The 25,409-nt window shown below is 34.2% G+C and overlaps 1 protein-coding gene across 1 annotated transcript in view; it reads right to left on the bottom strand.

Annotated features, from left to right (window-relative positions):
- Window positions 1–1,710: 1,710 nt before the first annotated feature.
- The window catches only part of Rpe (Ribulose-5-phosphate-3-epimerase), a 40,912-nt gene continuing 17,213 nt past the window's right edge, over window positions 1,711–25,409 (bottom strand). The window contains exons 2-4 of the mRNA XM_067139136.2: window positions 25,194–25,301; window positions 20,959–21,180; window positions 1,711–2,001 (exon numbers count right to left, since the gene is read on the bottom strand). Coding sequence (XP_066995237.2) covers window positions 1,879–2,001; window positions 20,959–21,180; window positions 25,194–25,301 — 453 coding nt within the window. The 3' untranslated portion in view covers window positions 1,711–1,878. The remainder of the gene's footprint in view (window positions 2,002–20,958; window positions 21,181–25,193; window positions 25,302–25,409) is intronic.

The following is a 25,409-nucleotide window of genomic DNA, read 5'->3' as shown; positions in this document are numbered from 1 at the left end:
GCAAACCCTCCTCCTTTCTCATTCCGGACTTGGGACCCCTGATTGTTTTACTTAAAAGTAGGGATTTTTTTGTTGTTGGTATAGTTGATACACCTATTTTCAAGAGTATTAACTGTTCAGTTCCATGAGCATTGCAAAATGCATGTGGCAAATAGGAGTGTTTCTATTTCTTTTTTTAAAAACTAGTATATCCAAATTGCAACCCTTGACTAATTCATGGTATGAGTCAGCGCTGACCTATTACAGTAATGCTCTGTGCAGTCTATTATTATACTCTATGCATGTGTTCCATGTATTCTGTAATCTTGGAAATGTTATTAAATCCACAATAATCAAGTATTCAAGTAACACTGCATCGTACAAACTTGTGGTAAGCAATTACATTGTAATTCACAGGTAGAGGGCAGTGGGCCATAATCTTTTGATGTCCGAGTGCAATATGCAGTACTGGCGGAAAGAGAAAATTGCACTTCAAACTACCAACAAATGTCAAAAGCATTTTTCAACCCAAAAACTGGTAAGTTTCTGAAAGTAGAAGAGGAATTTCTGGATTAAGTTAATATCACTGCGTAACAATACATTTGCCATTTCTCACGACATGATTTCTTTGGAGATATTTGAAACCAATTTTAAGAAAATGGGAATCTAAAACAAGTTAGATCTGTGTATTTTGTATACCAGGTTGTTAATAACAGTAATAAAGACAGAAGGTATAAACAAGTACTTCATTCCTCAATTCTAATGATCTACTCTGGAAAGATGGAAGTGGTAATGGCAAGAGTAGTTCTCTCCGTGGTAGCGATGATGAATAGCATATTATAAAGGAAAGGATTTTCTTCTCTTTGCTTGTATACCACTGTAAATGGATGTGATTGGTACTTTGCTAATTTGTATTTATTTTGCTTCAGGTGCTATTATCAGCCTGCAGGGACAAAATAATCTTTCTGGTACTTCTAAGCTACTTCAAACCCTTTTGTTTGACTTGCCAGATGTAAACTTATGCTCTTCAATGTTTAGAAGAAAACTGATATGATAATTGTACCAAACGGTAATCATTCATGCTTTTTTCTAATGATTATGAATATATTTAATTTATCAATTTTTTTTTTTTGCAGTTTTTTGTAAGTCAGAATTGAAATGCCTTTTATAAAGGTGTAAAAGACAACATACTCAAAATATAATGTTCAGTGGCCTGCGTTCATAAGGTATATCTTTGTATTTCATATACCATGTTGTTAATAATAGTAATAAAGTATAAACAAGTAATTCACTCCTCAATGCTCATGTCCAATATGAAGTGGCGAGCAATTAATTTTTCCAGCCTGATTTTTTGCCTATATTGTATTTCTAGTTTAAAAAAGTCAATTATGCAAGTAAATGACATTCAGAGTATGATTAGTGAGTCTGGATTTAGGTGCTACTCATAGGGCTGGTTGTGCTGTAATAGCATTTCCTGGCACAGTGATTAAAGCAATGGCAAACCATCCCTCTCCTGACCTAGTACACCTCATTCTGGCACCACCACCAGTTTGTTGTGGTTTTTGTGGTTTCCCTATAACCATATACACTTAGGTGGTGCTATTTGAGGATCCAACCGCCTCTGGGCTGATAATCTAACAGACAGAATGTAACTGCAGTAAATCACCTGCAAACAAATTTTTTAAATGTTTTTTATATGGGTGTAAAAGACAAATGATCATTCTATCCAAAAATAAAACATTCCCTTTAATTGTCTCCAGTCAGAGAATTGTAAATTCCACTTACAAGAATAACAGCACATATATCAACTTCTTCAACGTCGACTACTAAAATGTTCAAATGAAGGAATGTAGACAGTATTTTAATATACTGACCCAAGTTGTCATCTTTAAAGTAGTGCTATCTTTCAAGTTGAGACTTTTGTATAGAGTTGACAACAGCATCACGAAGAGTTGCAATCACTTTGCAGGGGTCGGGAGCTCCAATAACAGCTGTTCCCGAGACTATCATGTTAGCTCCAGCCTGAAAAGTTTTACATTGAGTACAGATACAATGTAATATACTCAAGATATAATGTTCAGTGGTCTGTATTCACAAGGTATAATCTATGTATTGTATCTATGTATTTCATATACCATGTTGTTAATAACAGTACTAAAAAAAGGAAAGAAGGTGGATCTCTTATAGATAAGCCCGACTTACATAGGAAATGGGTACAAAAGAAACAAATGGAAAACTGGAAAAATGCTCCAGGATGCAGGCTTGTAAAGGGACTAATGAAGAACCCAAACAAGAAGCATACTAAGGAACTGCTGGAATTCAGCAGAGAAAATATAAGATGGATAGTAGGACTGCTGATTGGACGCTGCCATCTTAAAAAGCACCTACACAGAATTGGAGTAAAAAGAGACAAAGTATGTAGGAAATGCAATGACTCGGAAGAATCAGCCGAATACATACTCTGAATGTAAGGCGCTGGGAAGAATCATTATCTCCACACTGGGATTACCTGGTGAAGAGAGAAGAAATATCCAAGAAGACCCAATAAGGAAAACCTGCATCTTTATGAAGGGAGCAGGGATAACTAGATGGGAATGAAGGAAAACACATGGTAGCGAAAGATCTTCGAGGTCGACGCTAAAAAGGAACTTGTAAAGAGACCCCATGAATGAAGAAGAAGAAGAAGGTATAAACAAGTACTTCATTCCTCAATGCTGATGTCCAATATGTATTGGTGATAAAAACTAACAAAGAAGTGACTTCACTTTTTTTTAATGGTGCATAAAGTATCTCACTGAAGCACTTTCAATCATTAATTACTTTCCTTACAAACAGGACAGGAGAATTTTGGGCTTTGCATTCATTACCAATGCTGTGGTTAGAAAGATAAATTTTGTTTGATGGCAGTAGTTCCCAAACATATCCCATTTACAGCATTGCTAAATGAAGAGTTCCCCATGGTAACGTAAGTCAAAACACACCAAACAATTACACTTTCTTAGTGTAGTTAAGTAAAAATAAATGAAACATATTACTACTTATTCTAAATACTATTGAACAGTACTGCATTACTGACACTGGGTGTTTATCATTCTGAGGCTAGTACTTTTGATCAATACACTAAAAAAAACAACAACAAAAAACCAGTTAGAGCAAAAGGAACCACTGTATCACCAAGGACTGACCGAGCAGTCATAGATTTAGTGTACAAGGCGGCACAACCAGATGACAGAGCACTGAATGTAAACAAGCAGTAGTTCCTGACATGGCCAAGTGCAATCATACTTTAAATACGTAATAACACTATAGAAAGGTAAAAAATATAAAATGAACAACTAATTCATTCACTGCCGGTCTCATTGACATTGCCTTGGTGTCAGTTTGTATCTGCGCTCTCAGTAAACCGTTATCATTCACTCTCATGGGTTTTACTTTTTCCAGAGAGCTTTCTTTGAGGGTTATTAGGTTTTTATGACTCTGTGAATACATTTTCTGCCCTTATTATGTCCACTGTTTGCACAAAGTGGAAAATAATTTGTAGTGAAGCTAGGCAAAATAGGGAACATTATTAAGCAGCGTAACCAGGAACCCAGAGAAGGTAAAAAACAGCATAATTAGCTAAGGCATCCTGTTTGATTTTTAAAACATCATAATTAAAGTAGTATTGATTTATTTACTTTTTTATTTATTTTACATTTTATGGCTTTCATTGGACCACTCTAGCCAATTATACACAGGATTTTTTGCATTTCTATCAACCCAATATTTCTTCATTCTAAGAGAATGATGCCTTCCTTTCTTCGACTGAAAACTCGTGTATCTTGAAGTATCTTTATCTTTTCTGTTTTGTTCTTAAGATCATCTACTGTTATTTGGAGTTCTTTAACATCATTCTCAATTTCCGTAATCCATTTAATCTTGGTTTTACCATTCCATAATTTTTCAAAATCATTCTTCTGCTAATTCTGGTGTCAGGTGTTCTGATAAGATGTCCAAAGAATGATATATGTTTTTTTTTCTAATTGTGTTAGATACCAGCTCAATTTCCTTATAAAATGTTTTATTTGATGTTATTCTCCACTGTCCATTAACTTCACATTGTTTATTTAGGCAGGTTCTAACTCCTCTTCTTTCTGTCTCAAGTATCTTGTGTTTCAGTTGAGTTAGTAGTTTTTAAAAGGGATTCACTAGCATAAGTTATTTTAGGCTGTGTGACTGTTTTATGTCTTAATTTTTCTGCTATCGATAACCTTTTTTGTTGTTATATAAATAGTCTTGGTAATATAATTTGCTTAGTTCAATTTATTTATTCTATTATGCCAAGCTGGTTTCTCATTAAAATAAGTTATAATTCTTCCTAAATACTTAAATTTATCAAGAATTTTGATTTCTTGTCCATCAATTGTTACTTTATTTACCAGTGGTGGATCAGCAAACATGATCTCAGTTTTTTCAAAGGACCTATTTTTCATGCTCTTTCATGTGGAGATTTAATAGCATAGCCTAGTAGGTTTGTAGAATCATCATCATCATCATCATCATCATCATCTATGGCCTCAGCTACCTGGTGCCGATAGATCTTTATACTTGGTACCATTAAGCCGATCATCCTTGATAATTGTCCTTTAAGTGAAAACATCAATTACATAATTCCAGTTTTGAAACAAGTGTTTTATGTGCTATGAATGTAATGACAATGTTTTTAGGAAGATAGATACCGCTACAGTCGAATACAGGCAGCCGAAATGAAGCTCTTGAGGAGTATGATACAGAAGAGTAGAAGAGACAAAATAAGGAATGAGAAAATCCGGGAAGAAATTGGAGTGGAAAAAATGAATGACAGAATAGAGAAGAGCCAACTAAGATGGTTTGGGCACATAAAGCAAACGAGTGATGAATAAATGCCAAAAAAGGTGATGGAAATGCAAATGCAAGGAAGGAGAGGCCGTGGACAACCATGACTGGGATGGAAGGACACAATCCAACGCAGTCTTAGAAACCTTGACTGGGACACAGTGTTGAAAGAAAAGTGGTGGAAAGGCCAAGGAAAGTGGAGAGGAACCATATTTGCCACTACCCGGCTACAGCTGGATAAAGGGAAATGATGGTAATGATGATGAGATACCACTAAATTTCAGTCGGACTGGCTGACGCTGCATTTCCGGTGGTTACATTCCTCAGCCTGGCAATGATTGGGTCGAAGCATAAATTTGTGTGCGGTTCTTATATTTTATTTTACTGTCACTGTCACGCACTGTAACTCACAATCACTCAGTGATGTATTCACCTCCACTCTCTATGACCTTCTGCCAATGTTCAGGTAGCAGTTGAATGCCTCGCCTGTAGAACTGTTCTAGTTTTGACTGGAAGAAAATCTGTTAGCCATTGGTCAAGAGAAGCTTCGCCAGGAAACAGTTGCCCCTGAATGTGGTTAGAAAGAGAGCAGAAAAGATGGAAATCTGAGGGGAGCAAGGTCAGGGAATATGGAGGATGAGGAAGAGGTGAGGTTCCCAGCCAAGTTCAGCAATCACACCTTTGGTCAGTTGCGCTGTATGCGGACGAGCGTTATCAAGGAGCAGTAAGGCTAGTTGTTGTCTTTGTCTTTTGTTGTCAATAACAACAGCAAGCCTTCTTACCGGGTCACTATACACAGCAAAGGTAATAGTTATGTTTTTTTGGAAGAAGCTCATGGTGAACAATGCCATCTTTGTTCCACCAAACACAACATGATTTTCTGTGGATGGGCACGGGGAGTTGCTTTTTTCGATGGGCTGAGCCACTCTTTCCTCTTCTTAATGTTGATATACCAGCACCATTTCTCATCACCAGTGACAATGTTCGAATGCCTATCACAAGCCAACTGGTGCCGGGCCAAAAATGACAAACAGATGTTTACTCGATTTTTGTTACTTTCACTTAGCATATGTGGTACCCATATACCCAATTTCTGTACCTTACCCATCAAATGCAAATGGCGTACAATAGTTGACTGATCACATTCAAAAACTTGCGCCATTTCCCGCGTTGTTTGACGAGGATTCTCATGAAGCAACTCATTCAAGTGATTTTCGTCAAAATCTGAAGGTCTTCCAGAACGTGGATCATCAGACAAGTCAAACCGTCCTGCTCGAAAGTGGGAAAACCATTTTTGTGCTGTTCTTTCAGCAATTCCTCCATTCCATACACTTCACAAATTTTTCTCGGAGCTCCTGCTGCACTGGATTCTCAAATAAACTCAACGAGTAAAATGTGTCGGAAATGCTCACTTTTCTCAACTTGACATTCCATATCCGTTTGTCTGAAATATACACAAATAATACGTTCACAATCAAGTAAACCTATGTTTCACAACACATAAACTCTAAACTCAGTTAAAACAATGGAATAACGATAAGCAATCCCTTCACGTCGCATTGTTGCCAACCCAAAAGAATACTGCACGAACTTATGCATCGACCCAATAAGTAAGCTCCGAACAGTAAACGATCATCCCCTCTCCTATCTCTCAGATCTCATTGAAATTATCTAATTTTTTCATTAATCATACACCCCTGGGTGAAGCTAAGTTCCAGTTAATACTATTACATTCAAATCTGCTGCACGAGTACCCATATACATGATATAGATCTTGATTCCCATAGGGAATCTGAAATATTTGTCCCAAATGAGTAAATTTATAATACCAATATGAATGGTCCGTTATTGGACATTATAAATTTTCCAGCTAACTCATTTATGGTTGCCAGCGTTTTGCCCTCGTGTGCTAGGTTGGGCTCGTCATTTGGTACCTAGCACACCTACTAAGACGCATGGCTAATACATCCGTAATGTAACTTATAACAATGAATCCCCAATTACCATCCGCAAAAGCCTACCCTAAAATACACAAAGAAAATGTACCCATGAGACCAATTATAAACTGTAGAGCATGTCCAACCTATAAACTATCGCAATTCATTAAAAAAAAATTGAAAAAGCATTATTCATTTTTAGCAAACAAAACAATACAAACTCTATAGATTTTTGCAACAGAACCAAAGAACTAAAGATCGAACAACACCATACCCTTGCTTCATTTGACATTACAAACATGTACCCTAATATTCCTATTAAAAAAGCAATCAAAACAATAGAATCTAATTTTAAAAAACACAGCAACTGGAGCACCCTAGAAATAGATAAATTCATGATTCTACTTGAATTTGCCATAAACAATAACTACTTCAGATTTCATGATACCATATATCAGCAACAAGGCCTACCTATGGGATCTCCTGCCTCCGGAATATTAGCAGAAATATATATACTGTGGAACCTCGATTATCCATTCCCGGAAAATACGTTTTCCCGGAATATGCGTTCAAATTACGTGGTCCCGCGAGCAACGTAATTTAATCACGTTGTAAAAGTCCCGCATTATCCGTTCCTCGAAGAAACGATTTCCTGGATCAACCGTCCAGAAATTCCAGTCCCATCAACGCCATAGCCGCTGGTAATCAAGAAGAAAATGGAATTTGAGCTCTCTTAGTTATAGCAGCCAATACCACTATAGTACTAATTAATATTATAATAAAAGAATCCTTACCAAAATCCAAGTAATACACATAATTTCAACTCCCATATGCCATTATTCACGCAATAGCTATGAGTAATGCTACATCCCCAATCCGATTAGATAAAGCTGTCAATAAGCCCACATTATAAGATTTAACATTTTGGTAATAAATAACTAAGCAATAAGAAACAAGTCCTAATCCATCTCAGCCTAATAGAATTCTAATTAAATTTGGTCTAATAATCAAAAATATTATTGATAATACAAATATTAATACCAAAATAATAAATCGATTGATAGTTAAATCACCATGTATATATTCATCTCTATAAAAAATTACTAAAGCTGAGATAAACAATACAAACCCTATAAATAATAGTGATATTCAATCAAACAAAAAGGTTATAACAATTGAACTTCTATTCAAACTTAATACTTCTCATTCAATAAAAATCACTAAATCATATCTAATAAAATAAAATCCTATAATTATCAAAATTATTGCTACAATAAACAAAAATAAAAAACAAATAGATAATGACCATAAAATGGTTTAAAGTAGTCACCTACATCACTGGTATCACAAACCAACATTTTACTTTAAACTATTTAAACACAATCACAACATACATAAATCTCCCTTTAATACTAAAATATTTAATGGTAATCAATGAAGCAGAAGTAAAATAAATTCACGACTATAGCCGCTGGAACAAGAATAAATTCCAGAATATATCATACCATGTTGACTATAAGCATATAAATATAAGGTATACACTGCTCTAAAAAATGATAATAACATTAATATAACCATAGACACTCATGATCAAGCAACTAATCTATTAAATAAACTAATCTCACCCATTAAGTTTAGAGAAGGAGGCGCAGCCATATTAGAGGAACTAAGGAGAAATCACCACATAGCCATTGAAGGCATAAAATTCATTAAACCCTTACTTACTAGCATTCTTCGTCTTCCTAGGCGCTCGTATGTAATATTTGCTAAAGCAAATAGACCAGAAGAACATAATCCATGAGCGATCATAAGTGTGCAACTTCCTCTAAACCCTCAAACTCTTAATGTTATTAAACCTCCCAGGACAATCCCTATATGAGAAACCGAAGAATAAGCAATTAAAGCCTTTAGATCCGTCTGATATAAACATACTAAACTAACTAATACACCCCCTACTAAACTAATGGCAACTCAAACGTAATTATACTTTAATCCCAAAGAAACCATTATTGTATAAACACGAATAGTCCATATCCTCCTAACTTCAATAATACACCTGCCAAAATTATAGACCCGGATACTGGGGCTTCCACATGTGCTTTTGGTAATCATAAATGAACAAGAAATATTGGGATCTTTACTAAAAAAGCCAAAATTAAAACCAAGTAAAACATAACATTAAACAAACTTACACTTCTCAACAAGCTTAAATCCAAATTACCATAAATTCTATACACATTAAATAATCCTACTAATAAGGGTAAGGAAGCCAATAAAGTATAAAACAATAAATACACCCCAGCTTGTAGTCGTTCAGGCTGATATCCTCAGCCTAAAATCAAAAACAAAGTAGGGATTAATCTGCTTTCAAAAAATAAATAAAAAGAAAATATACTCATTCTTCTAAAAGTACAGTATAATATCAATAACAAAACAAAACATAAATTTGAAATAATTGATTATAAAATTTAACACGATAAACCGACTCTCTAGCCGTAATCATCAGTGCACAAATTCAAAATCTTAATAAAATTAGTCCATAAGATAAAATATCCCCCCCCAAACAATAGCTTAAATTACCAAAATCACCTGGTAGGGTGCAACCCATAAAAAATATAAAAGTTATAAAATATATCAAAGACTGAACCACCCATCAATAATCAATTAAAAAACATAGGGGGATTAAAAATACGATCATAAATATTAATTTTAACATTGTAATACTCTAAATGTTTGAAAAAAATCATTACCATGAGTTCGAATTATAGAAACCAACACAGATAATCCTAAAGCCCCTTCACAAACAGAAAATGTTAAAAAAACTATACTAAAATACAATTCATAATCAAAAAAATTCAAATATAAATAAAGTAACCCAAATAAACTCAACACAATAAATTCCAAACTCAACAATATAGACAATAAATGCTTACGTTTAGAACAAAAAGTTCACGCTCCTATTAAAAATACTAAAATCAAGACAACTCAACTTATATTTATTACCATTGTTTTAGTAGTTTAATAAAAACACTGGTCTTGTAAACCAATATTAAGATTTTCTTCTAAAACTCAGAGGAAAGAAAAATTATTTTCACTAATCCCCAAAATTAATATTTTATATTTAAACTACCCTCTGAATTTTAAATTTAAGAATTCTTGTCTTCAATCTTCTTAATAGTATGATTTTTATACAAGCTAATCACCCTCTTGCTATAACCCTCATCATTATTGTACAAACATGTATTATCTCCATAACTGTTGGATTAATATCCTCCTCCTTTTGATTTTCCTACGTCCTATTCTTAATCTTCCTAGGAGGTATATTAGTTCTTTTTATCTACATCACTAGTTTGGCTTCCAATGAACTCTTTTATACTTCTATAAAAACCCTTGTCATTACTTTATTATTTATAACATTAATTCTAATGATTTCATCAATAAGAGATCCATATTTTACCAATATACTTACTAAAAATATGGACCTTACATCAATTGATCTAATATATTACTCCTTAAATACAGAGGCCACCCCTCACTTAATTAAACTTTATAATAAACCCAACCATCTCATTACCTTAATACTAGTAAACTACTTATTTCTTACTTTAATCGTAATTGTAAAAATTACAAACATCTTCTAAGGTCCTTTGCGACAAAAATTTTAATGGCCATACCTATACGAGTATCACATCCTCTTTTTAAAATTGCTAATAACGCTTTAGTAGATCTGCCTGCCCCATCAAATATCTCCGCTTGATGAAACTTCGGGTCACTCCTCGGTCTTTGTTTAATAATCCAAATTTCCACAGGTCTTTTTTTAGCTATACATTACACTGCTAATGTAGATTTAGCTTTTTCTAGTGTAGCCCACATCTGTCGTGATGTCAACTACGGTTGACTCTTACGCACTTTACATGCTAATGGTGCTTCTTTCTTCTTCATCTGTCTTTACCTTCATGTGGGACGTGGAATATACTATGGTTCATACAATTATATACACACTTGATCTACAGGTGTTGTAATCTTATTTTTAGTTATAGGAACAGCTTTTATAGGATATGTTCTCCCTTGAGGTCAAATATCTTTTTGAGGAGCAACTGTAATTACAAATCTTCTGTCAGCTGTTCCTTATTTAGGTATTGATTTGGTGCAATGAGTTTGAGGAGGATTCGCAGTTGATAATGCTACCCTCACTCGATTCTTCACCTTCCATTTTGTTCTACCATTCATTGTTGCTATAATAGTTATAATTCACCTCTTATTCCTACACCAGACAGGGTCAAATAACCCTTTAGGTTTAAATAGAAACTCGGATAAGATTCCATTTCATCCTTATTTCACCTTTAAGGACATTTTTGGGTTCATCATTATAGTTGCCATTCTACTATTATTAACTCTTCTCGAACCTTATATACTAGGAGATCCTGATAATTTTACTCCTGCTAACCCTCTAGTTACACCTGTTCATATTCAACCCGAATGATATTTCCTTTTTGCATATGCAATTTTACGATCTATCCCTAACAAGTTAGGTGGAGTAATTGCATTAGTAATATCTATTGCGATTCTCCTCATTCTCCCCTTTACTGCAAACAATAAATTCCGTGGAATCCAATTTTATCCAATCAATCAGATTCTATTTTGATCTATAGTTTCTATTGTCATCCTTTTAACATGAATTGGTGCTCGACCTGTAGAAGATCCTTATATTCTAACCGGTCAAATCCTCACCGTCCTATATTTCCTCTACTACATCTTAAACCCTTTAATCTTTTATATTTGAGATAACCTAGTAAATTAGTTATTAAGCTTATGAAAGCATATGTTTTGAAAACATAAGACAGAAGTTCAATTCTTCTATTAACTTTACTAAATTAAATCCATTAAATAAGTAAAGAATGTATAAAAACCCTCAACCCCAGAAAAAAATAATAAAAAATTAAGTGATAAAGGTAAATAAGCCTTCCATGCTAAGTATATTAATTTATCATACCGAAATCGTGGGAGAGTTCCTCGAACCCAAACAAATATAAAGGCTAAAAAGGTAAACTTAAAAAAAAAATTGATAAAACATCTCCACCTAAAAAAATGACACAAAACAACATTCTTATAAATAAAATACTAGTATATTCAGCCAAAAAAATTAATGCAAACCCACCACTTCTATATTCAACATTAAATCCTGAAACCAATTCAGACTCCCCTTCTGCAAAATCAAAGGGAGTTCGATTAGTTTCCGCCAAACATGATGAAAATCATGCTAACATAAGAGGGAAGGTTAAAAACATAAATCACACATAGCCCTGAAGACTCATAAATCTTATTAAACAATAATTATCTACTAAAAAAATAAATCTTAACAAAATCAATGCCAATCTCACCTCATAAGAAATTGTTTGAGCAACAGCCCGCAACCCCCCTAATAGTGCATAATTAGAATTTGATGATCACCCCGCAATCATTACAGTATACACTCCTAAACTCGTACATACTAAAAAAAAAATTCCCAAATTAAAAGTAAATAAAGTTGTTAAAAAAGGATAAATTATTCAAGTCACCAAAGCCAAAAATAATCTAAAAACAGGAGAGAAAGAATATATTAAATAATTTGATGCTACAGGATATGTTCCCTCCTTAGAAAATAACTTAATTGCATCAGCAAAAGGCTGCGGCAACCCAATAAACCCTACTTTATTAGGCCCTTTACGAATTTGAATATAACCTAAAACCTTCCGCTCTAATAAAGTAAGAAAGGCCACCCCAATCAATACACAAATGATCAACATAACAACTCCTAACATTCTTATTAAAATCTCCATTAACAATACTACCTGTAATACTCTTACATTTTTGAATTCTAAATTCAATACACTTCTCTGCCAAAGTAGTATTTAATGTTTATCACCTATATTAAAAATTATTTTGAATATTTGGTCCTTTCGTACTAAAATATTCACTTATTATAAAGATAGAAACCGACCTGGCTCACGCCGGTCTGAACTCAGATCATGTAAGGATTCAAAAGTCGAACAGACTTATTAATTACACCTAATCATATTCCTTAATCCAACATCAAGGTCGCAATCTTTCTTGTCGATATGAACTCTCAAAAAAAATTACGCTGTTATCCCTAAGGTAACTTTATCTTATAATCGCTAGTAACGGATCAAATATTCATAAATCAATGTTTGTAAAACAAAGAGTTACATTTATCTTTGTGTCACCCCAACAAAATACGGTAAAATACATATTAATAATACCACCAAACAAAATATGTACAATTCCATATAAAGATCTATAGGGTCTTCTCGTCTTTCATACTCATTTAAGCCTTTTGACTCAAAAGTTAAATTCTATTTATTACACGGAGACAGTTAATGTTTCGTCAAACCATTCATTCCAGCCTTCAATTAAAAGACTAATGATTATGCTACCTTTGCACGGTCAAAATACCGCGGCCCTTTAATTCTACTATCAGGGGGCAGGCCCGACCTTAAATTCATCCCAAAAGGACATGTTTTTGATAAACAGGCGAACATTAAATTTGCCTAGTTCCTTCATGTAAATTTACATATACTAAATATCTTACACTTTTATATACTAATTTTATCATTATTACATTTACATTTATATTACGTAAATCACTTCAATATTCAACTTAATATTATTATAAAATCATATTACAATAAAATAACTTATAACATTATTCAACTGATGGCTAATTTAAAGCCTACACTTCTTTATAACTCTTATAATAATTATAAGTTCTATTCTAAAGCTTATACCTTAAAATATTATACTCAATTAACAGTTAATATATTAATATAAAAACTACTATTAAATAATGAATTAAATTCATTTCTTGAAGAACCAGATATCTTAAAAACCGACTAATATTTCATTACAAATTTGCTATTCTTGATAATAGTACCACACCAACCAACATAACAAATTAGCTCTTTTTAATTCAGGAAAAATAAATCTCTATTTCAATTTTAATAAACCCTGATACACAAGGTACAATATCAATTTACTTTTCTAAAAATTTATTTTCAACTTTTTCAATTTCCCTTCACAGTACTACTCCGCTATAAATAAATAAATTTGTTCTATTACTATACTAAAACATACATAATTAATGTTATTTCAATTGGATCAAAATTTCCTATTCATCAAATTTTAAATTGATACTTTCAAAATAATTCGAATCGCACGAACATCCTCTCAGTGTAAATGAAATGCTTCACTTTAAGCTTTATTTTGCATTCTAGATACACTTTCCAGTACATCTACTATGTTACGACTTATCTCACCTTATAATGAGAGCGACGGGCGATGTGTACATGTTTTAGAGCTAAAATCATATTATCATAATATAACAATATTACTTTCAAATCCACCTTCAAACGCACTACCTTTCAATGCAAGATCCATTTAAATTTTTCTATTGTAATCCATCTCTTACTTGATCATAAGCTGCACCTTGACCTGACATTTACTCTAATAAGAGTTATAGAAAATTATCACTCTTAAAAAATAATCTTACGATGGCGGTATACAAACTGATAACAAAATCAAGTCGATTATAACGTGTACTATCGATTACAGGACAGATTCCTCTGAAAAGACTAAAACACCGCCAAATTCTTTGAGTTTCAAGAACATAACTATTACTACTCAAGTAATGATATTTACAACTGGAATAATAGGGTATCTAATCCTAGTTTATAGCCCAATTTTCAAAGCTTCGTATACTAATTCTAAACCCCAAATAAATTCAAAATTCTACCTTAAAAATTTACATTCAAGTCTATTAAAAATTTACTAACTCCTACACTAATAATGTTCACTTTAACCCTACGTATAACCGCGGCGGCTGGCACGACTTTTGCCGGCTACATATTATATTACTAATTCCAAGTCACCTTGATAAATAATATGGGAACTATATTTTATTATCTACACATTTCTCACCTTATCTATTATTTTAATGTTCATCGCATTTACCATATCAACCAAAACTTCTTAACAATAACTAATAACCAAATTACAAAGTCTTGTTTATTCCTCCTCCTACTTTCTCTTGGTGGTCTACCTCCTTTCTTAGGATTTATACCTAAATGATTGATTATTCAAACCTTGGTTGATCTAAATTATCAATTCATCGTCATCATCATAGTGATTATAACTTTAGTAACACTATTTTATTATCTTCGATTAACATTCCTTGCATTCCTATTCTCCTACACTGAATTAAAATTAACTTTAGTCAGTTCCTACAATCGCACCTTTTTACCCCTCCTATAACCTTTACTGGAATTTCAACATTGGGGTTACCCTTCTGTTCTGTTATCTATTTTATGCATTAAGGCTTTAAGTTAATAAAACTAATAGCCTTCAAAGCTATAAATAAAGACAGTGTCTTTAAGCCTTAATAGGTTTTACCTACTCCTTTAGAATTGCAGTCTAATATCATTATTGACTATAAAGCCTGGAAGGGGAGAAGAATTCTCCTAAATAAATTTACAGTTTACCGCCTATAATCTCAGCCACCCTACCGCAACAATGACTTTTTTCAACTAATCATAAGGATATTGGAACATTATACTTCATTTTTGGTGCCTGAGCAGGAATGGTACGTACATCTCTCAGCTTATTAATCCGTGCAGAATTAAGACAACCAGGTTATTTAATTGGTGATGACCAAATTTATAATGTAATTGTCACTGCTCACGCATTTGTAATAATTTTCTTCATGGTAATGCCCATCATAATTGGAGGATTTGGAAATTGATTAGTCCCTCTAATACTTGGGGCCCCTGATATGGCCTTCCCTCGAATAAACAACATAAGTTTCTGATTACTCCCCCCTTCACTTGTCCTATTACTTAGAAGTAGTTTAGTGGAAAGCGGTGCAGGTACTGGCTGAACAGTTTATCCCCCTCTCTCCTCAGGGATTGCTCACGCTGGTGCTTCTGTTGACTTAGCAATTTTCTCTCTCCACTTAGCAGGGGTATCATCAATTCTTGGAGCCGTTAATTTTATTACTACAACTATCAATATACGAGCCCCTGGAATATCACTAGACCAAACACCTTTATTTGTATGGGCTGTAGCTATTACCGCTCTTCTTCTCCTCCTCTCCTTACCTGTTTTAGCAGGTGCTATTACTATGTTACTCACTGACCGAAATTTAAACACCTCTTTCTTCGATCCTGCAGGTGGGGGAGATCCTATTCTCTATCAACACCTATTTTGATTTTTTGGCCACCCCGAAGTCTATATTTTAATTCTTCCAGGATTTGGTATGGTCTCTCATATTATTAGTCAAGAAAGAGGGAAAAAGGAAGCATTTGGTACTTTAGGAATAATTTACGCAATAATAGCAATTGGTCTTCTCGGATTCGTCGTATGGGCACACCATATATTTACTGTAGGAATAGACGTACACACGGGCCTATTTCACATCCGCCACTATAATCATTGCGGTCCCTACAGGAATTAAAATTTTTAGTTGATTAGCTACACTTCACGGAACCCAATTAACTTATAGCCCAGCCTTACTTTGAGTATTAGGGTTTGTTTTCCTCTTCACTATCGGAGGGCTAACGGGAGTTGTATTAGCCAACTCCTCAATTGACATCATTTTACACGACACATACTATGTCGTTGCCCACTTCCACTATGTTTTATCTATAGGAGCAGTATTTGCAATTATGGCTGGATTTATTCAATGATATCCATTATTTACAGGTTTAACCCTAAACCCTAAATGATTAAAAATTCAATTTACAACTATGTTTGTAGGAGTAAACTTAACATTCTTTCCTCAACACTTCTTAGGACTAGCTGGTATACCACGTCGATACTCTGATTATCCAGACAGTTATACATCTTGAAACGTTGTTTCAAGCCTAGGGTCAACTATCTCTTTTATTGGAATTATCTTCCTTATTTTCATTATTTGAGAAAGTATAATCTCAAATCGAACTGTTTTATTCCCTATAAACATGGTAAGTTCATTAGAATGATATCAATCCTATCCTCCGGCTGAACATTCATATTCTGAACTACCTATATTAACTAATTTCTAATATGGCAGAATAGTGCGGTAGATTTAAGCTCTACATATAAAGTTCACCCTTTTATTAGAATATTAAAATATGGCAACCTGATCGAATTTAAATCTACAAAATAGTGCCTCTCCTTTAATAGAACAATTAATTTTCTTTCATGATCATACACTTTTTATTTTATTAATAATTACTGTTCTAGTAGCTTATATTATAGGAAGTTTATTATTCAATAAATTTACACATCGTTATTTACTTGAAGGACAAACAATTGAAGTAATTTGAACAATTCTCCCTGCAATTACACTTATTTTCATTGCCCTTCCATCTCTTCGACTTCTCTATCTGCTTGATGAGTCAATAGACCCTCTTATTACAGTAAAAACTGTGGGTCATCAGTGATATTGAAGTTATGAATATACAGACTTTACTACTCCCTATGAATTTGACTCATATATACTTCCTTACAACGAAATACCTACAAATGGTTTTCGGTTACTAGATGTAGATAACCGAACTGTACTTCCTATAAATACCCCTGTTCGAGTTCTAGTCACTGCCGCTGACGTCCTCCATTCTTGAACAGTCCCAGCCTTAGGAGTAAAGGTTGATGCTACCCCAGGTCGATTAAACCAAACAAGTTTTTTTATAAATCGACCTGGATTATTTTATGGTCAATGTTCAGAAATCTGTGGGGCTAATCATAGCTTTATGCCCATTGTAACTGAAAGAATTAATATTAACTCATTTATTAAATGAATCAATAACATAATAAATTCATCATCAGATGACTGAAAGTAAGTACTGGTCTCTTAAACCATTTTATAGTAATTAACACCTACTTCTGATGAAGAAATTAGTTAATTCATAACATTAGTATGTCATACTAAAATAATTAAATACTTTAATATTTCTTTATTCCTCAAATAATACCTATAAATTGATTAATTTTATTCTTTATATTTTCATCTACTCTTATCTTATTCGCCATTATAAATTACTATATTTTTTTATATAATATTCCCTCACCAACAAGTAAACCTTCATTAACTTCAAATTCCATAAATTGAAAATGATAAATAACCTCTTCTCAATTTTTGACCCTACATCTAGTATTATAAATTTATCCCTCAATTGATTAAGAACATTCCTTGGACTTTTAATATTACCCTTCATCTACTGATTAATTCCCTCACGTCTTACAATTACTTGGCTTTCAATTACAAATACCCTTCATAATGAATTTAAAACTTTAATTGGACCAACCAGCCATAGGGGAAGAACCTTCATCTTCATTTCATTATTCTCACTTATTTTATTTAATAATTTCCTAGGGTTATTCCCCTATATTTTCACTAGCTCTAGCCATCTTGTATTGACATTCACATTATCCTTACCCTTATGATTATCTTTCATACTATATGGATGAATCAACCACACTACTCACATATTTGCCCACATAATCCCTCAGGGTACCCCTCCTATCCTTATACCTTTCATGGTTTGTATTGAAACTATTAGAAATATCATTCGCCCAGGCACATTAGCTATTCGCTTAGCTGCCAATATAATTGCAGGTCATCTCCTTTTAACTCTTTTAGGAAATACTGGGCCTTCCTTAATTCTTTCTACACTATCTATTCTACTTATCGCCCAAATACTTTTAATAATGTTGGAATCAGCCGTAGCTATCATTCAATCATACGTCTTCGCTACATTGGCCACCCTTTATTCTAGAGAAGTAAACTATGGTAACACATTCAAACCACCCTTATCATTTAGTTAACCCAAGACCTTGACCCCTAACCGGTGCTATTGGAGCTATAACAACTACTATAGGAATAATTAAGTGATTCCACCAGTACGACAATTCCCTTTTATTTTTAGGTTTAACTTTAATCACTCTAACTATAATTCAATGATGACGTGATATTACGCGGGAGGGAACATATCAGGGCCTTCATACTTTACCAGTAAGTAAGGGATTACGATGAGGTATAATCTTATTTATTATCTCTGAAGTATTTTTCTTTATCTCCTTCTTCTGAGCTTTTTTTCACAGAAGTCTCTCTCCTAGTATCGAATTAGGAAGACTTTGACCCCCTTTAGGAATTCAACCCTTTAATCCCCTCCAAATTCCCCTTCTTAATACCACTATTCTCCTTGCTTCAGGAGTAACTGTCACATGGGCACATCATAGTCTAATAGAAGGAAACTATAGTCAAGCTACACAAAGATTGTTTTTCACAATTTTATTGTATTGAACAGGTGGACTTATAATATTGTAATAATACTTGAGACATACGTCAACTTCAATACGGAACCAAAACGAGAATAGTTACTTGTAAGTGGTATGTTCCGAGCTGTCAGCGGAGAGATGGCGTGGAATGACATTAGTAGACGAATAAGTTTGAATGGCGTTTATAAAAGTAGGAAAGATCACAATATGAAGATAAAGGTGGAATTCAAGAGGACAAACTGGGGCAGATATTCATTTATAGGAAGGGGAGTTAGGGATTGAAATAACTTACCAAGGGAGACGTTCAATAAATTTCCAATTTCTTTGAAATCATTTAGGAAAAGGCTAGGAAAGCAACAGATAGGGAATCTGCCACCTGGGCGACTGCCCTAAATGCAGATCAGTATTGATTGAATTGAATGTATTACCACAAAAAGATATAACGAACTACCTGTATATAGAAAAAGGAAGTCAAGTTTAACATGTTTATTAAGTGTGGACACAATGTTATATGAAACAGTATTCAACATTTAACATGTTAATGGTGTCACCAGTTAATAATTTTAACATTTAACATGATGTTGTTAAATGTTAATCAGTGGAGACCGGCCGTTACTCAACAGTGCAACCTTACTAGCAAAGTGATGAACATACCGCAGATTGTAGAGTCGGGTAAGTTTGAAAATGACACTAAGTCAGGATCTTCAAAACTTGTTAATGTAAGGGTTAAAAAAAGAACCTTAAAGATCAGAGAAGAAATACAAAAGAAACAAGCTTGCCCCTGGAACCTGAGAGCAGTTCTTGGCTATATTCATACTGCATATTTGCGACCAATTGTGCAGAAAGGGATTTAAAGTAGGAATTTTCACTTTTGAGATTTTTGTGGTTCTAAAATTGACATCAGATACTCAGAAAAAAAAAAAAAGAAAAAAAAAAAGAAAAAAAAAAACCAGGCGAGTTGGCCGTGCGGTTAGGGGTGCACAGCCATGAGCTTGCATCCGGGAGACAGTGGGTTCGAACCCCACTGTCAGCAGTCCTGAAGATGGTTTTAATTAAGGTTCTCAATTAAAACTTCCAGGCCTTTCCCATCCCATCATCGCCACCATCTGTGTCGATGCAACGTAAAGCAAATTATTTAAAAAAAAAAGTTAATGCTTCTAAGTGCAATACTTCAGAAGATATTAATATTACTAACTGTTGCCACCAGAAAACCATATTCTGAGAAAAACACATTTGAAGTTTTCACTTATTTTCTTACTACTTGTACAAAATTTTCATGACTCCTAGTGGTGAAGAGGCAAACTGCTTCAATAACTTAATTTATTAAGAAGACCAGTAGGTATTGCACGAAGTGAATATTTTCAAAAGGTTTCTCCTCCCAACTAATGTTCTACAAGAAATGTCAACTGTAATTTTGAGAGATTCACTCCAAATAGTACAAAATCATCTGTATAACTTAAAAGTTATTTGAACATTTTAACATTTTTAAAAATTAAAATTAATTAAATATTTTCTCACTGTCCTTATGGATTAATCAGTAGACTGAATCTTTGTGGTTTACCTAGAATTAAGACAGCTATGGTAAGTGGATTCTCTCTCTCTCTCTCATAGAGATACAATTTTTACACCCCAGGCACTGTTGTTCAGCTCTGCTGTAAAATTCTCATTGCCGACTTTGGGTCCCTTTCTTTGTAACTGGTCACATTTGATGATTTGTGAGCCTCTAGAAAAGGGCACTCTAGTTTTTCTGACTACAGCATATTAGAGGGTTAGAATTTTTTTAAATTGAGTTTCAAATGTTGATACTCTAAGGTTCAAAGCCCTCCAACATTTTCTAGAACAAGCATGATATTTCTAACATTGTCTATTATCTTACCTCTGCACAAGCATGAATAGTGCTGGGTCCTACGCCACCATCAACTTCAATATCAAGATTAGGATAGTTCTGACGTAGCCACTGCACTTTCTCCATCATATTAGTCATAAACTTCTGGCCTCCAAATCCTGGTTCTACAGTCATAATAAGTATCATGTCAGCAAGATCAATGTACTTCTCGACAGCACTCACTCCAGTTCCAGGCTTCAAGCCAAGCCCCACCTATCAGTAAACATAATAACGGATGTTACACAATAAGCAGGGCACTGTTTTAGGAATGGTATTGCAGACAGAAAGTTACACAATTAAAACTAAAAATGATGTCCAATTCCCCTCAAGCTATGTTGCTGACATATATTACTGGTACTTATTTCTTCAGACATAAAAAAGAAAGGTAATTATAACATAAATTATTTAATTTTACTCCAAATATAAGCAGCAATCTACCTAAGAATCAGAAATTGACTTGTGTTTATATTACAAAAGAATAGTAAAAGATAAACAACAAAAAAATCTAACCTGAGAAACCACTGAAAAAACGAGTACAGTAATTTCAATATATGCAAAAAGTGCACACTTTTATACTGATTTTACAAATACCAGGTGTATACATAAGTCTTTTCCGGTTTCACTAACAGATGGTGCCAGTGAACAGTACGCAGCGTATGAATTTGAAACATACGTCAGTTTGTTCGTCTGACATCAACCTACCAACACACAAAAGTTGAGCCTGCCAAACACTAGCGTTTGTGTCGTATCGTTCAGTGATCAAGTCGACGTTTGTCCCTGAAAATAACATTTGCGGCACGCACTGCTTTTCTTATTTAATCAAACGAAAAAGGCTGTGGAAAGTCATCGTCATTTCATTTCATTTTGTGTGTCTCCTATGTTTTTAACACATCATACATGTCTTACTGAGGATGACCCAATGCCACGTTGAAACATGTCTATTTATGTGTGAACTTTAGTCTTAATTGAACCTATAAAATAGATAATATTGACTAGGAGGAATAAGTTAATACTGCCTTGCAAACACCCCCTCCTCCACCACCTCTTAATACAGTACAGTAGTGTAATAATTTTCTGAGGTATATTTTCCAGAAATTCAGTCACCCATTCAATCAAATTTTTGTCTAGTCCTACAGCCCTCATTTTCATCAGTAGTGCCCTATGATCTATCCTATCAGAAGCCTACGATAGGTCAAAAGGGATACAGACAATTTGACCTTTAGAATCTAAATTTGGCTATATCTTGCGGGAATACTACAAACTGAGCCTCACTGGAATAACCTTTCCTAATGCAATGAGAAGACGACTTCCACCTAATCAATATTTATTTGTTAAATTAAAACTACAGGACCGGTTTCGACCTTATTAAGTCATCTTCAGCTGGTCACACAATCACATATAACATATCATTCAATCATAAAACATTACTAGATCTAACAAAGAATGTCACACGACGATAACATGTCAAATTATTCTCATGATTGGGGGCGATCGTCAAATTGGAAACTTGGTATACACTGTCTTTTCATGAGTAACATACATAAAAACACATTTATAAAAGTTTGGATTGTTCATAGGCATGAGTTTTTCTGAAATTAGGTGCTAGCTTTGTAAAATATGTATGGTAACACAGAAAGAGCATGTGCATTGGTCACAATCTGTTAGTCTTACGGAATGTTGGGCTTGTGGGTTGCACTTCCTTGTTTCCTAAACCTTCAGTTATACACTATGATAGAATCTTGTTGCCCAACATTGATTTGCCTTAATTTTTAAAAACTAATTAGCTCTGTCCTTGAAGTCTAGATAAATAGACATTATTATGAACACGTAATGTTGACTGTAGAGATAAAAGAGACCTACAATGCAGGTCATTGAATTTTAACACGTTTTATCTCTACAGTCAACATGAAGTGTTCATTTATCTATTTATCAAGACTTCAAGGACAGAGCTAATTAGTTTTTAAAAATTAAGGCAAATCAATGTTGGGCAACAAGATCCTATCACAGTGTATAACTAAAGGTTTAGGAAACCAGGAAGTGCAACCCACAAGCCCAACATTCCATAAGACTAACAAATTGTGACCAATGCACATGCTCTTTCTGTGTTACCATACATATTTTACAAAGCTAGCACCTAATATAAGAAAAACTCATGCCTATGAACAATCCAAACTTTTATAAATGTGTTTTTATGTATGTTACTCATGAAAAGACAGTGTATACCAAGTTTCCAATTCGACAATTGCCCCCAATCATGAGAATAATTTGACATGTTATTGTTGTATGACATCCTTTGTTAGATCTAGTACGGTAATGTTTTATGATTGCATGATATGTTATATGTGATTGTGTGACCAGCTGAAGATGACCTAGAAAGGTCAAAACCGGTCCTGTAGTTTTAATTTAATAAAATAAGTATTGATTAGGTGGAAGTCTTCTTCTCATTGTATTTGTGTATAATATCAATATGGAAATGAAACTTATAGATTACGATAACATTTCTTAAACCCGAACTGCTTTTATCAAACCAGTTAGTAATTTTCTAGACGTGTCTTATATAATCAGAAAGAATGCCTTTCCAGAGCTTAAATGCAACACATCAATCTGATTGGCTTGTAGGTATCCGCTTTATATTTATCATAGTCGAGTGTAGTCAGTGTTGTGCAGTACTGCCATGGAGTACTGAGTTAAGTCAAGTGTCAATGCTGAGAGACTGTCATCATAGTGGACTGTTGAGATGTGTGCTCAGTCATCAAGTTGCGGAACTGTACTCCAGTTGAGCGCCTGCCGTGAAGTGAATGCCCCGGTTGTTGCATGTCATTGTGGAGTCCGATGGAGGCCAGCGAGGAACAATGAACGGAAACAGTTGAAATGAGTGACCAAAAATGAATAACACTGGCTTATTGTGACGGACAGTGCACTACATGCAATATTGGAAACTGTGCAGTGTGTAACCGCGGAACTAGTCAGATTGTGGGTGACTGGGAGTGCAAACTGTGAACTAGTATGTCTGTGTAGTATATAAGTGCTAACAGCTAAATATATAACACTACTAGTTGTGTGTTTATTTGCCACCCCCTCATGTTACAGGATATTATATTATATACCTCATTTCAGATTACAATGGTACATGTGTAAATGATGGAGAGAATGCAACACCACAGCCACAAGTTTGCTGACTCATTGAGTCATGCCTAAATAAATACTGGAAAACCATTTGCTCCAATATGGCAATCAGTCTTTTGCATTACCATTCACTTAATTTTTCACAGCTGTCTCAAGAAGTACTTTTCCTGAAAGACCAAACATCTAAAAACAGTACAGTTCAAACTGATTCTTCAGCGCAAGCCATATCAAATGTTCTTGAAAGAAGACACTGAGAAATTCCTCAGTCCATAGTCTCTGTAATATACTTGTGTGATAATAGTACTGCTCTTATGGTCTCTTAATGTTCTCTATGAGGGAGTTCAGAGCTCTTTAACAATATTCTTAATGTAATTAGTATGAGAGTGTTTTCAATCTTGTCAGCTGTTCATAGAGATCCCTAATAGACAAATATTAAAAAAAAAACAGAAGGAAAAAGAATGCTGACAAATGAAAATCCTCAGGATGGACTGCAGAGAAAACTCTGACAATGATCTGAAGACAGTGATCAGAGAGGCAAGATAATATTAAAAGGAAAATAGTAGAACATTGAGGATAAAAATATAGTAAAAGATATTAATAGGCAGAAGAAAAGAGGATTAGGAAAGAAATGAAAATAAAAACTGAATTTTGAATACCCAAGGGGGAAACTTACAAAGGATTGTGTTGGTGCTTCTATCTGCATATTTCTCCTCATGTAACTTATGAAGTGAGCCTCTGTGGCTCAGGCGGCAGCGCGCTGGCCTCTCACCGCTGGGTTCCGTTGTTCAAATCCCGGTCACTCCATGCAAGATTTGTGCTGGACAGGTTTTTCTCCAGGTACTCCCATTTTCCCTGTCATAATTCATTCCAGCAACACTTTCCAATACATTTCATTTCATATGTCATTCATTAATCATTGTCCCAGAGGAGTGTGACAGGCTTCGGCAGCTGGCACAACTCCTATCCTCGCTGGTAGATGGGGGCTTCATACGTTCCATTCCTGGCCCGGTCAAATGACTGGAAACAGGCTGTGGATTTTCATAACTTATGAAGTGAAAGAAGTGAGGTAATCCTTCCCAAATTTCAACTGTGTTACTTACCTTCATACCAGCTTCTCTGACTTTCCTGCAAACCTGGGGGATGTTCTCACAAGGTTCCACATGAAAGGTATACTGGTTGACTCCAGCATCAGCCATTGGTTCGATCCACTGTGTAATTAAAAATAAAGATAAGTAAAGCAGAAAAGAGTACCATAAAAACTTCAGAATTTTAATTCATAGTTTGACTTTTGAATCAATTTAAAAAATTAGAATTTG

This window comes from Anabrus simplex, chromosome 1 (genome assembly GCF_040414725.1).
Source record: "Anabrus simplex isolate iqAnaSimp1 chromosome 1, ASM4041472v1, whole genome shotgun sequence".
Classification (NCBI taxonomy): Eukaryota; Metazoa; Arthropoda; class Insecta; order Orthoptera; family Tettigoniidae; genus Anabrus; species Anabrus simplex.
The sequence above is the reverse complement of the archived record's forward strand: the minus strand, read 5'-3'. Positions and strand labels throughout refer to the sequence as shown.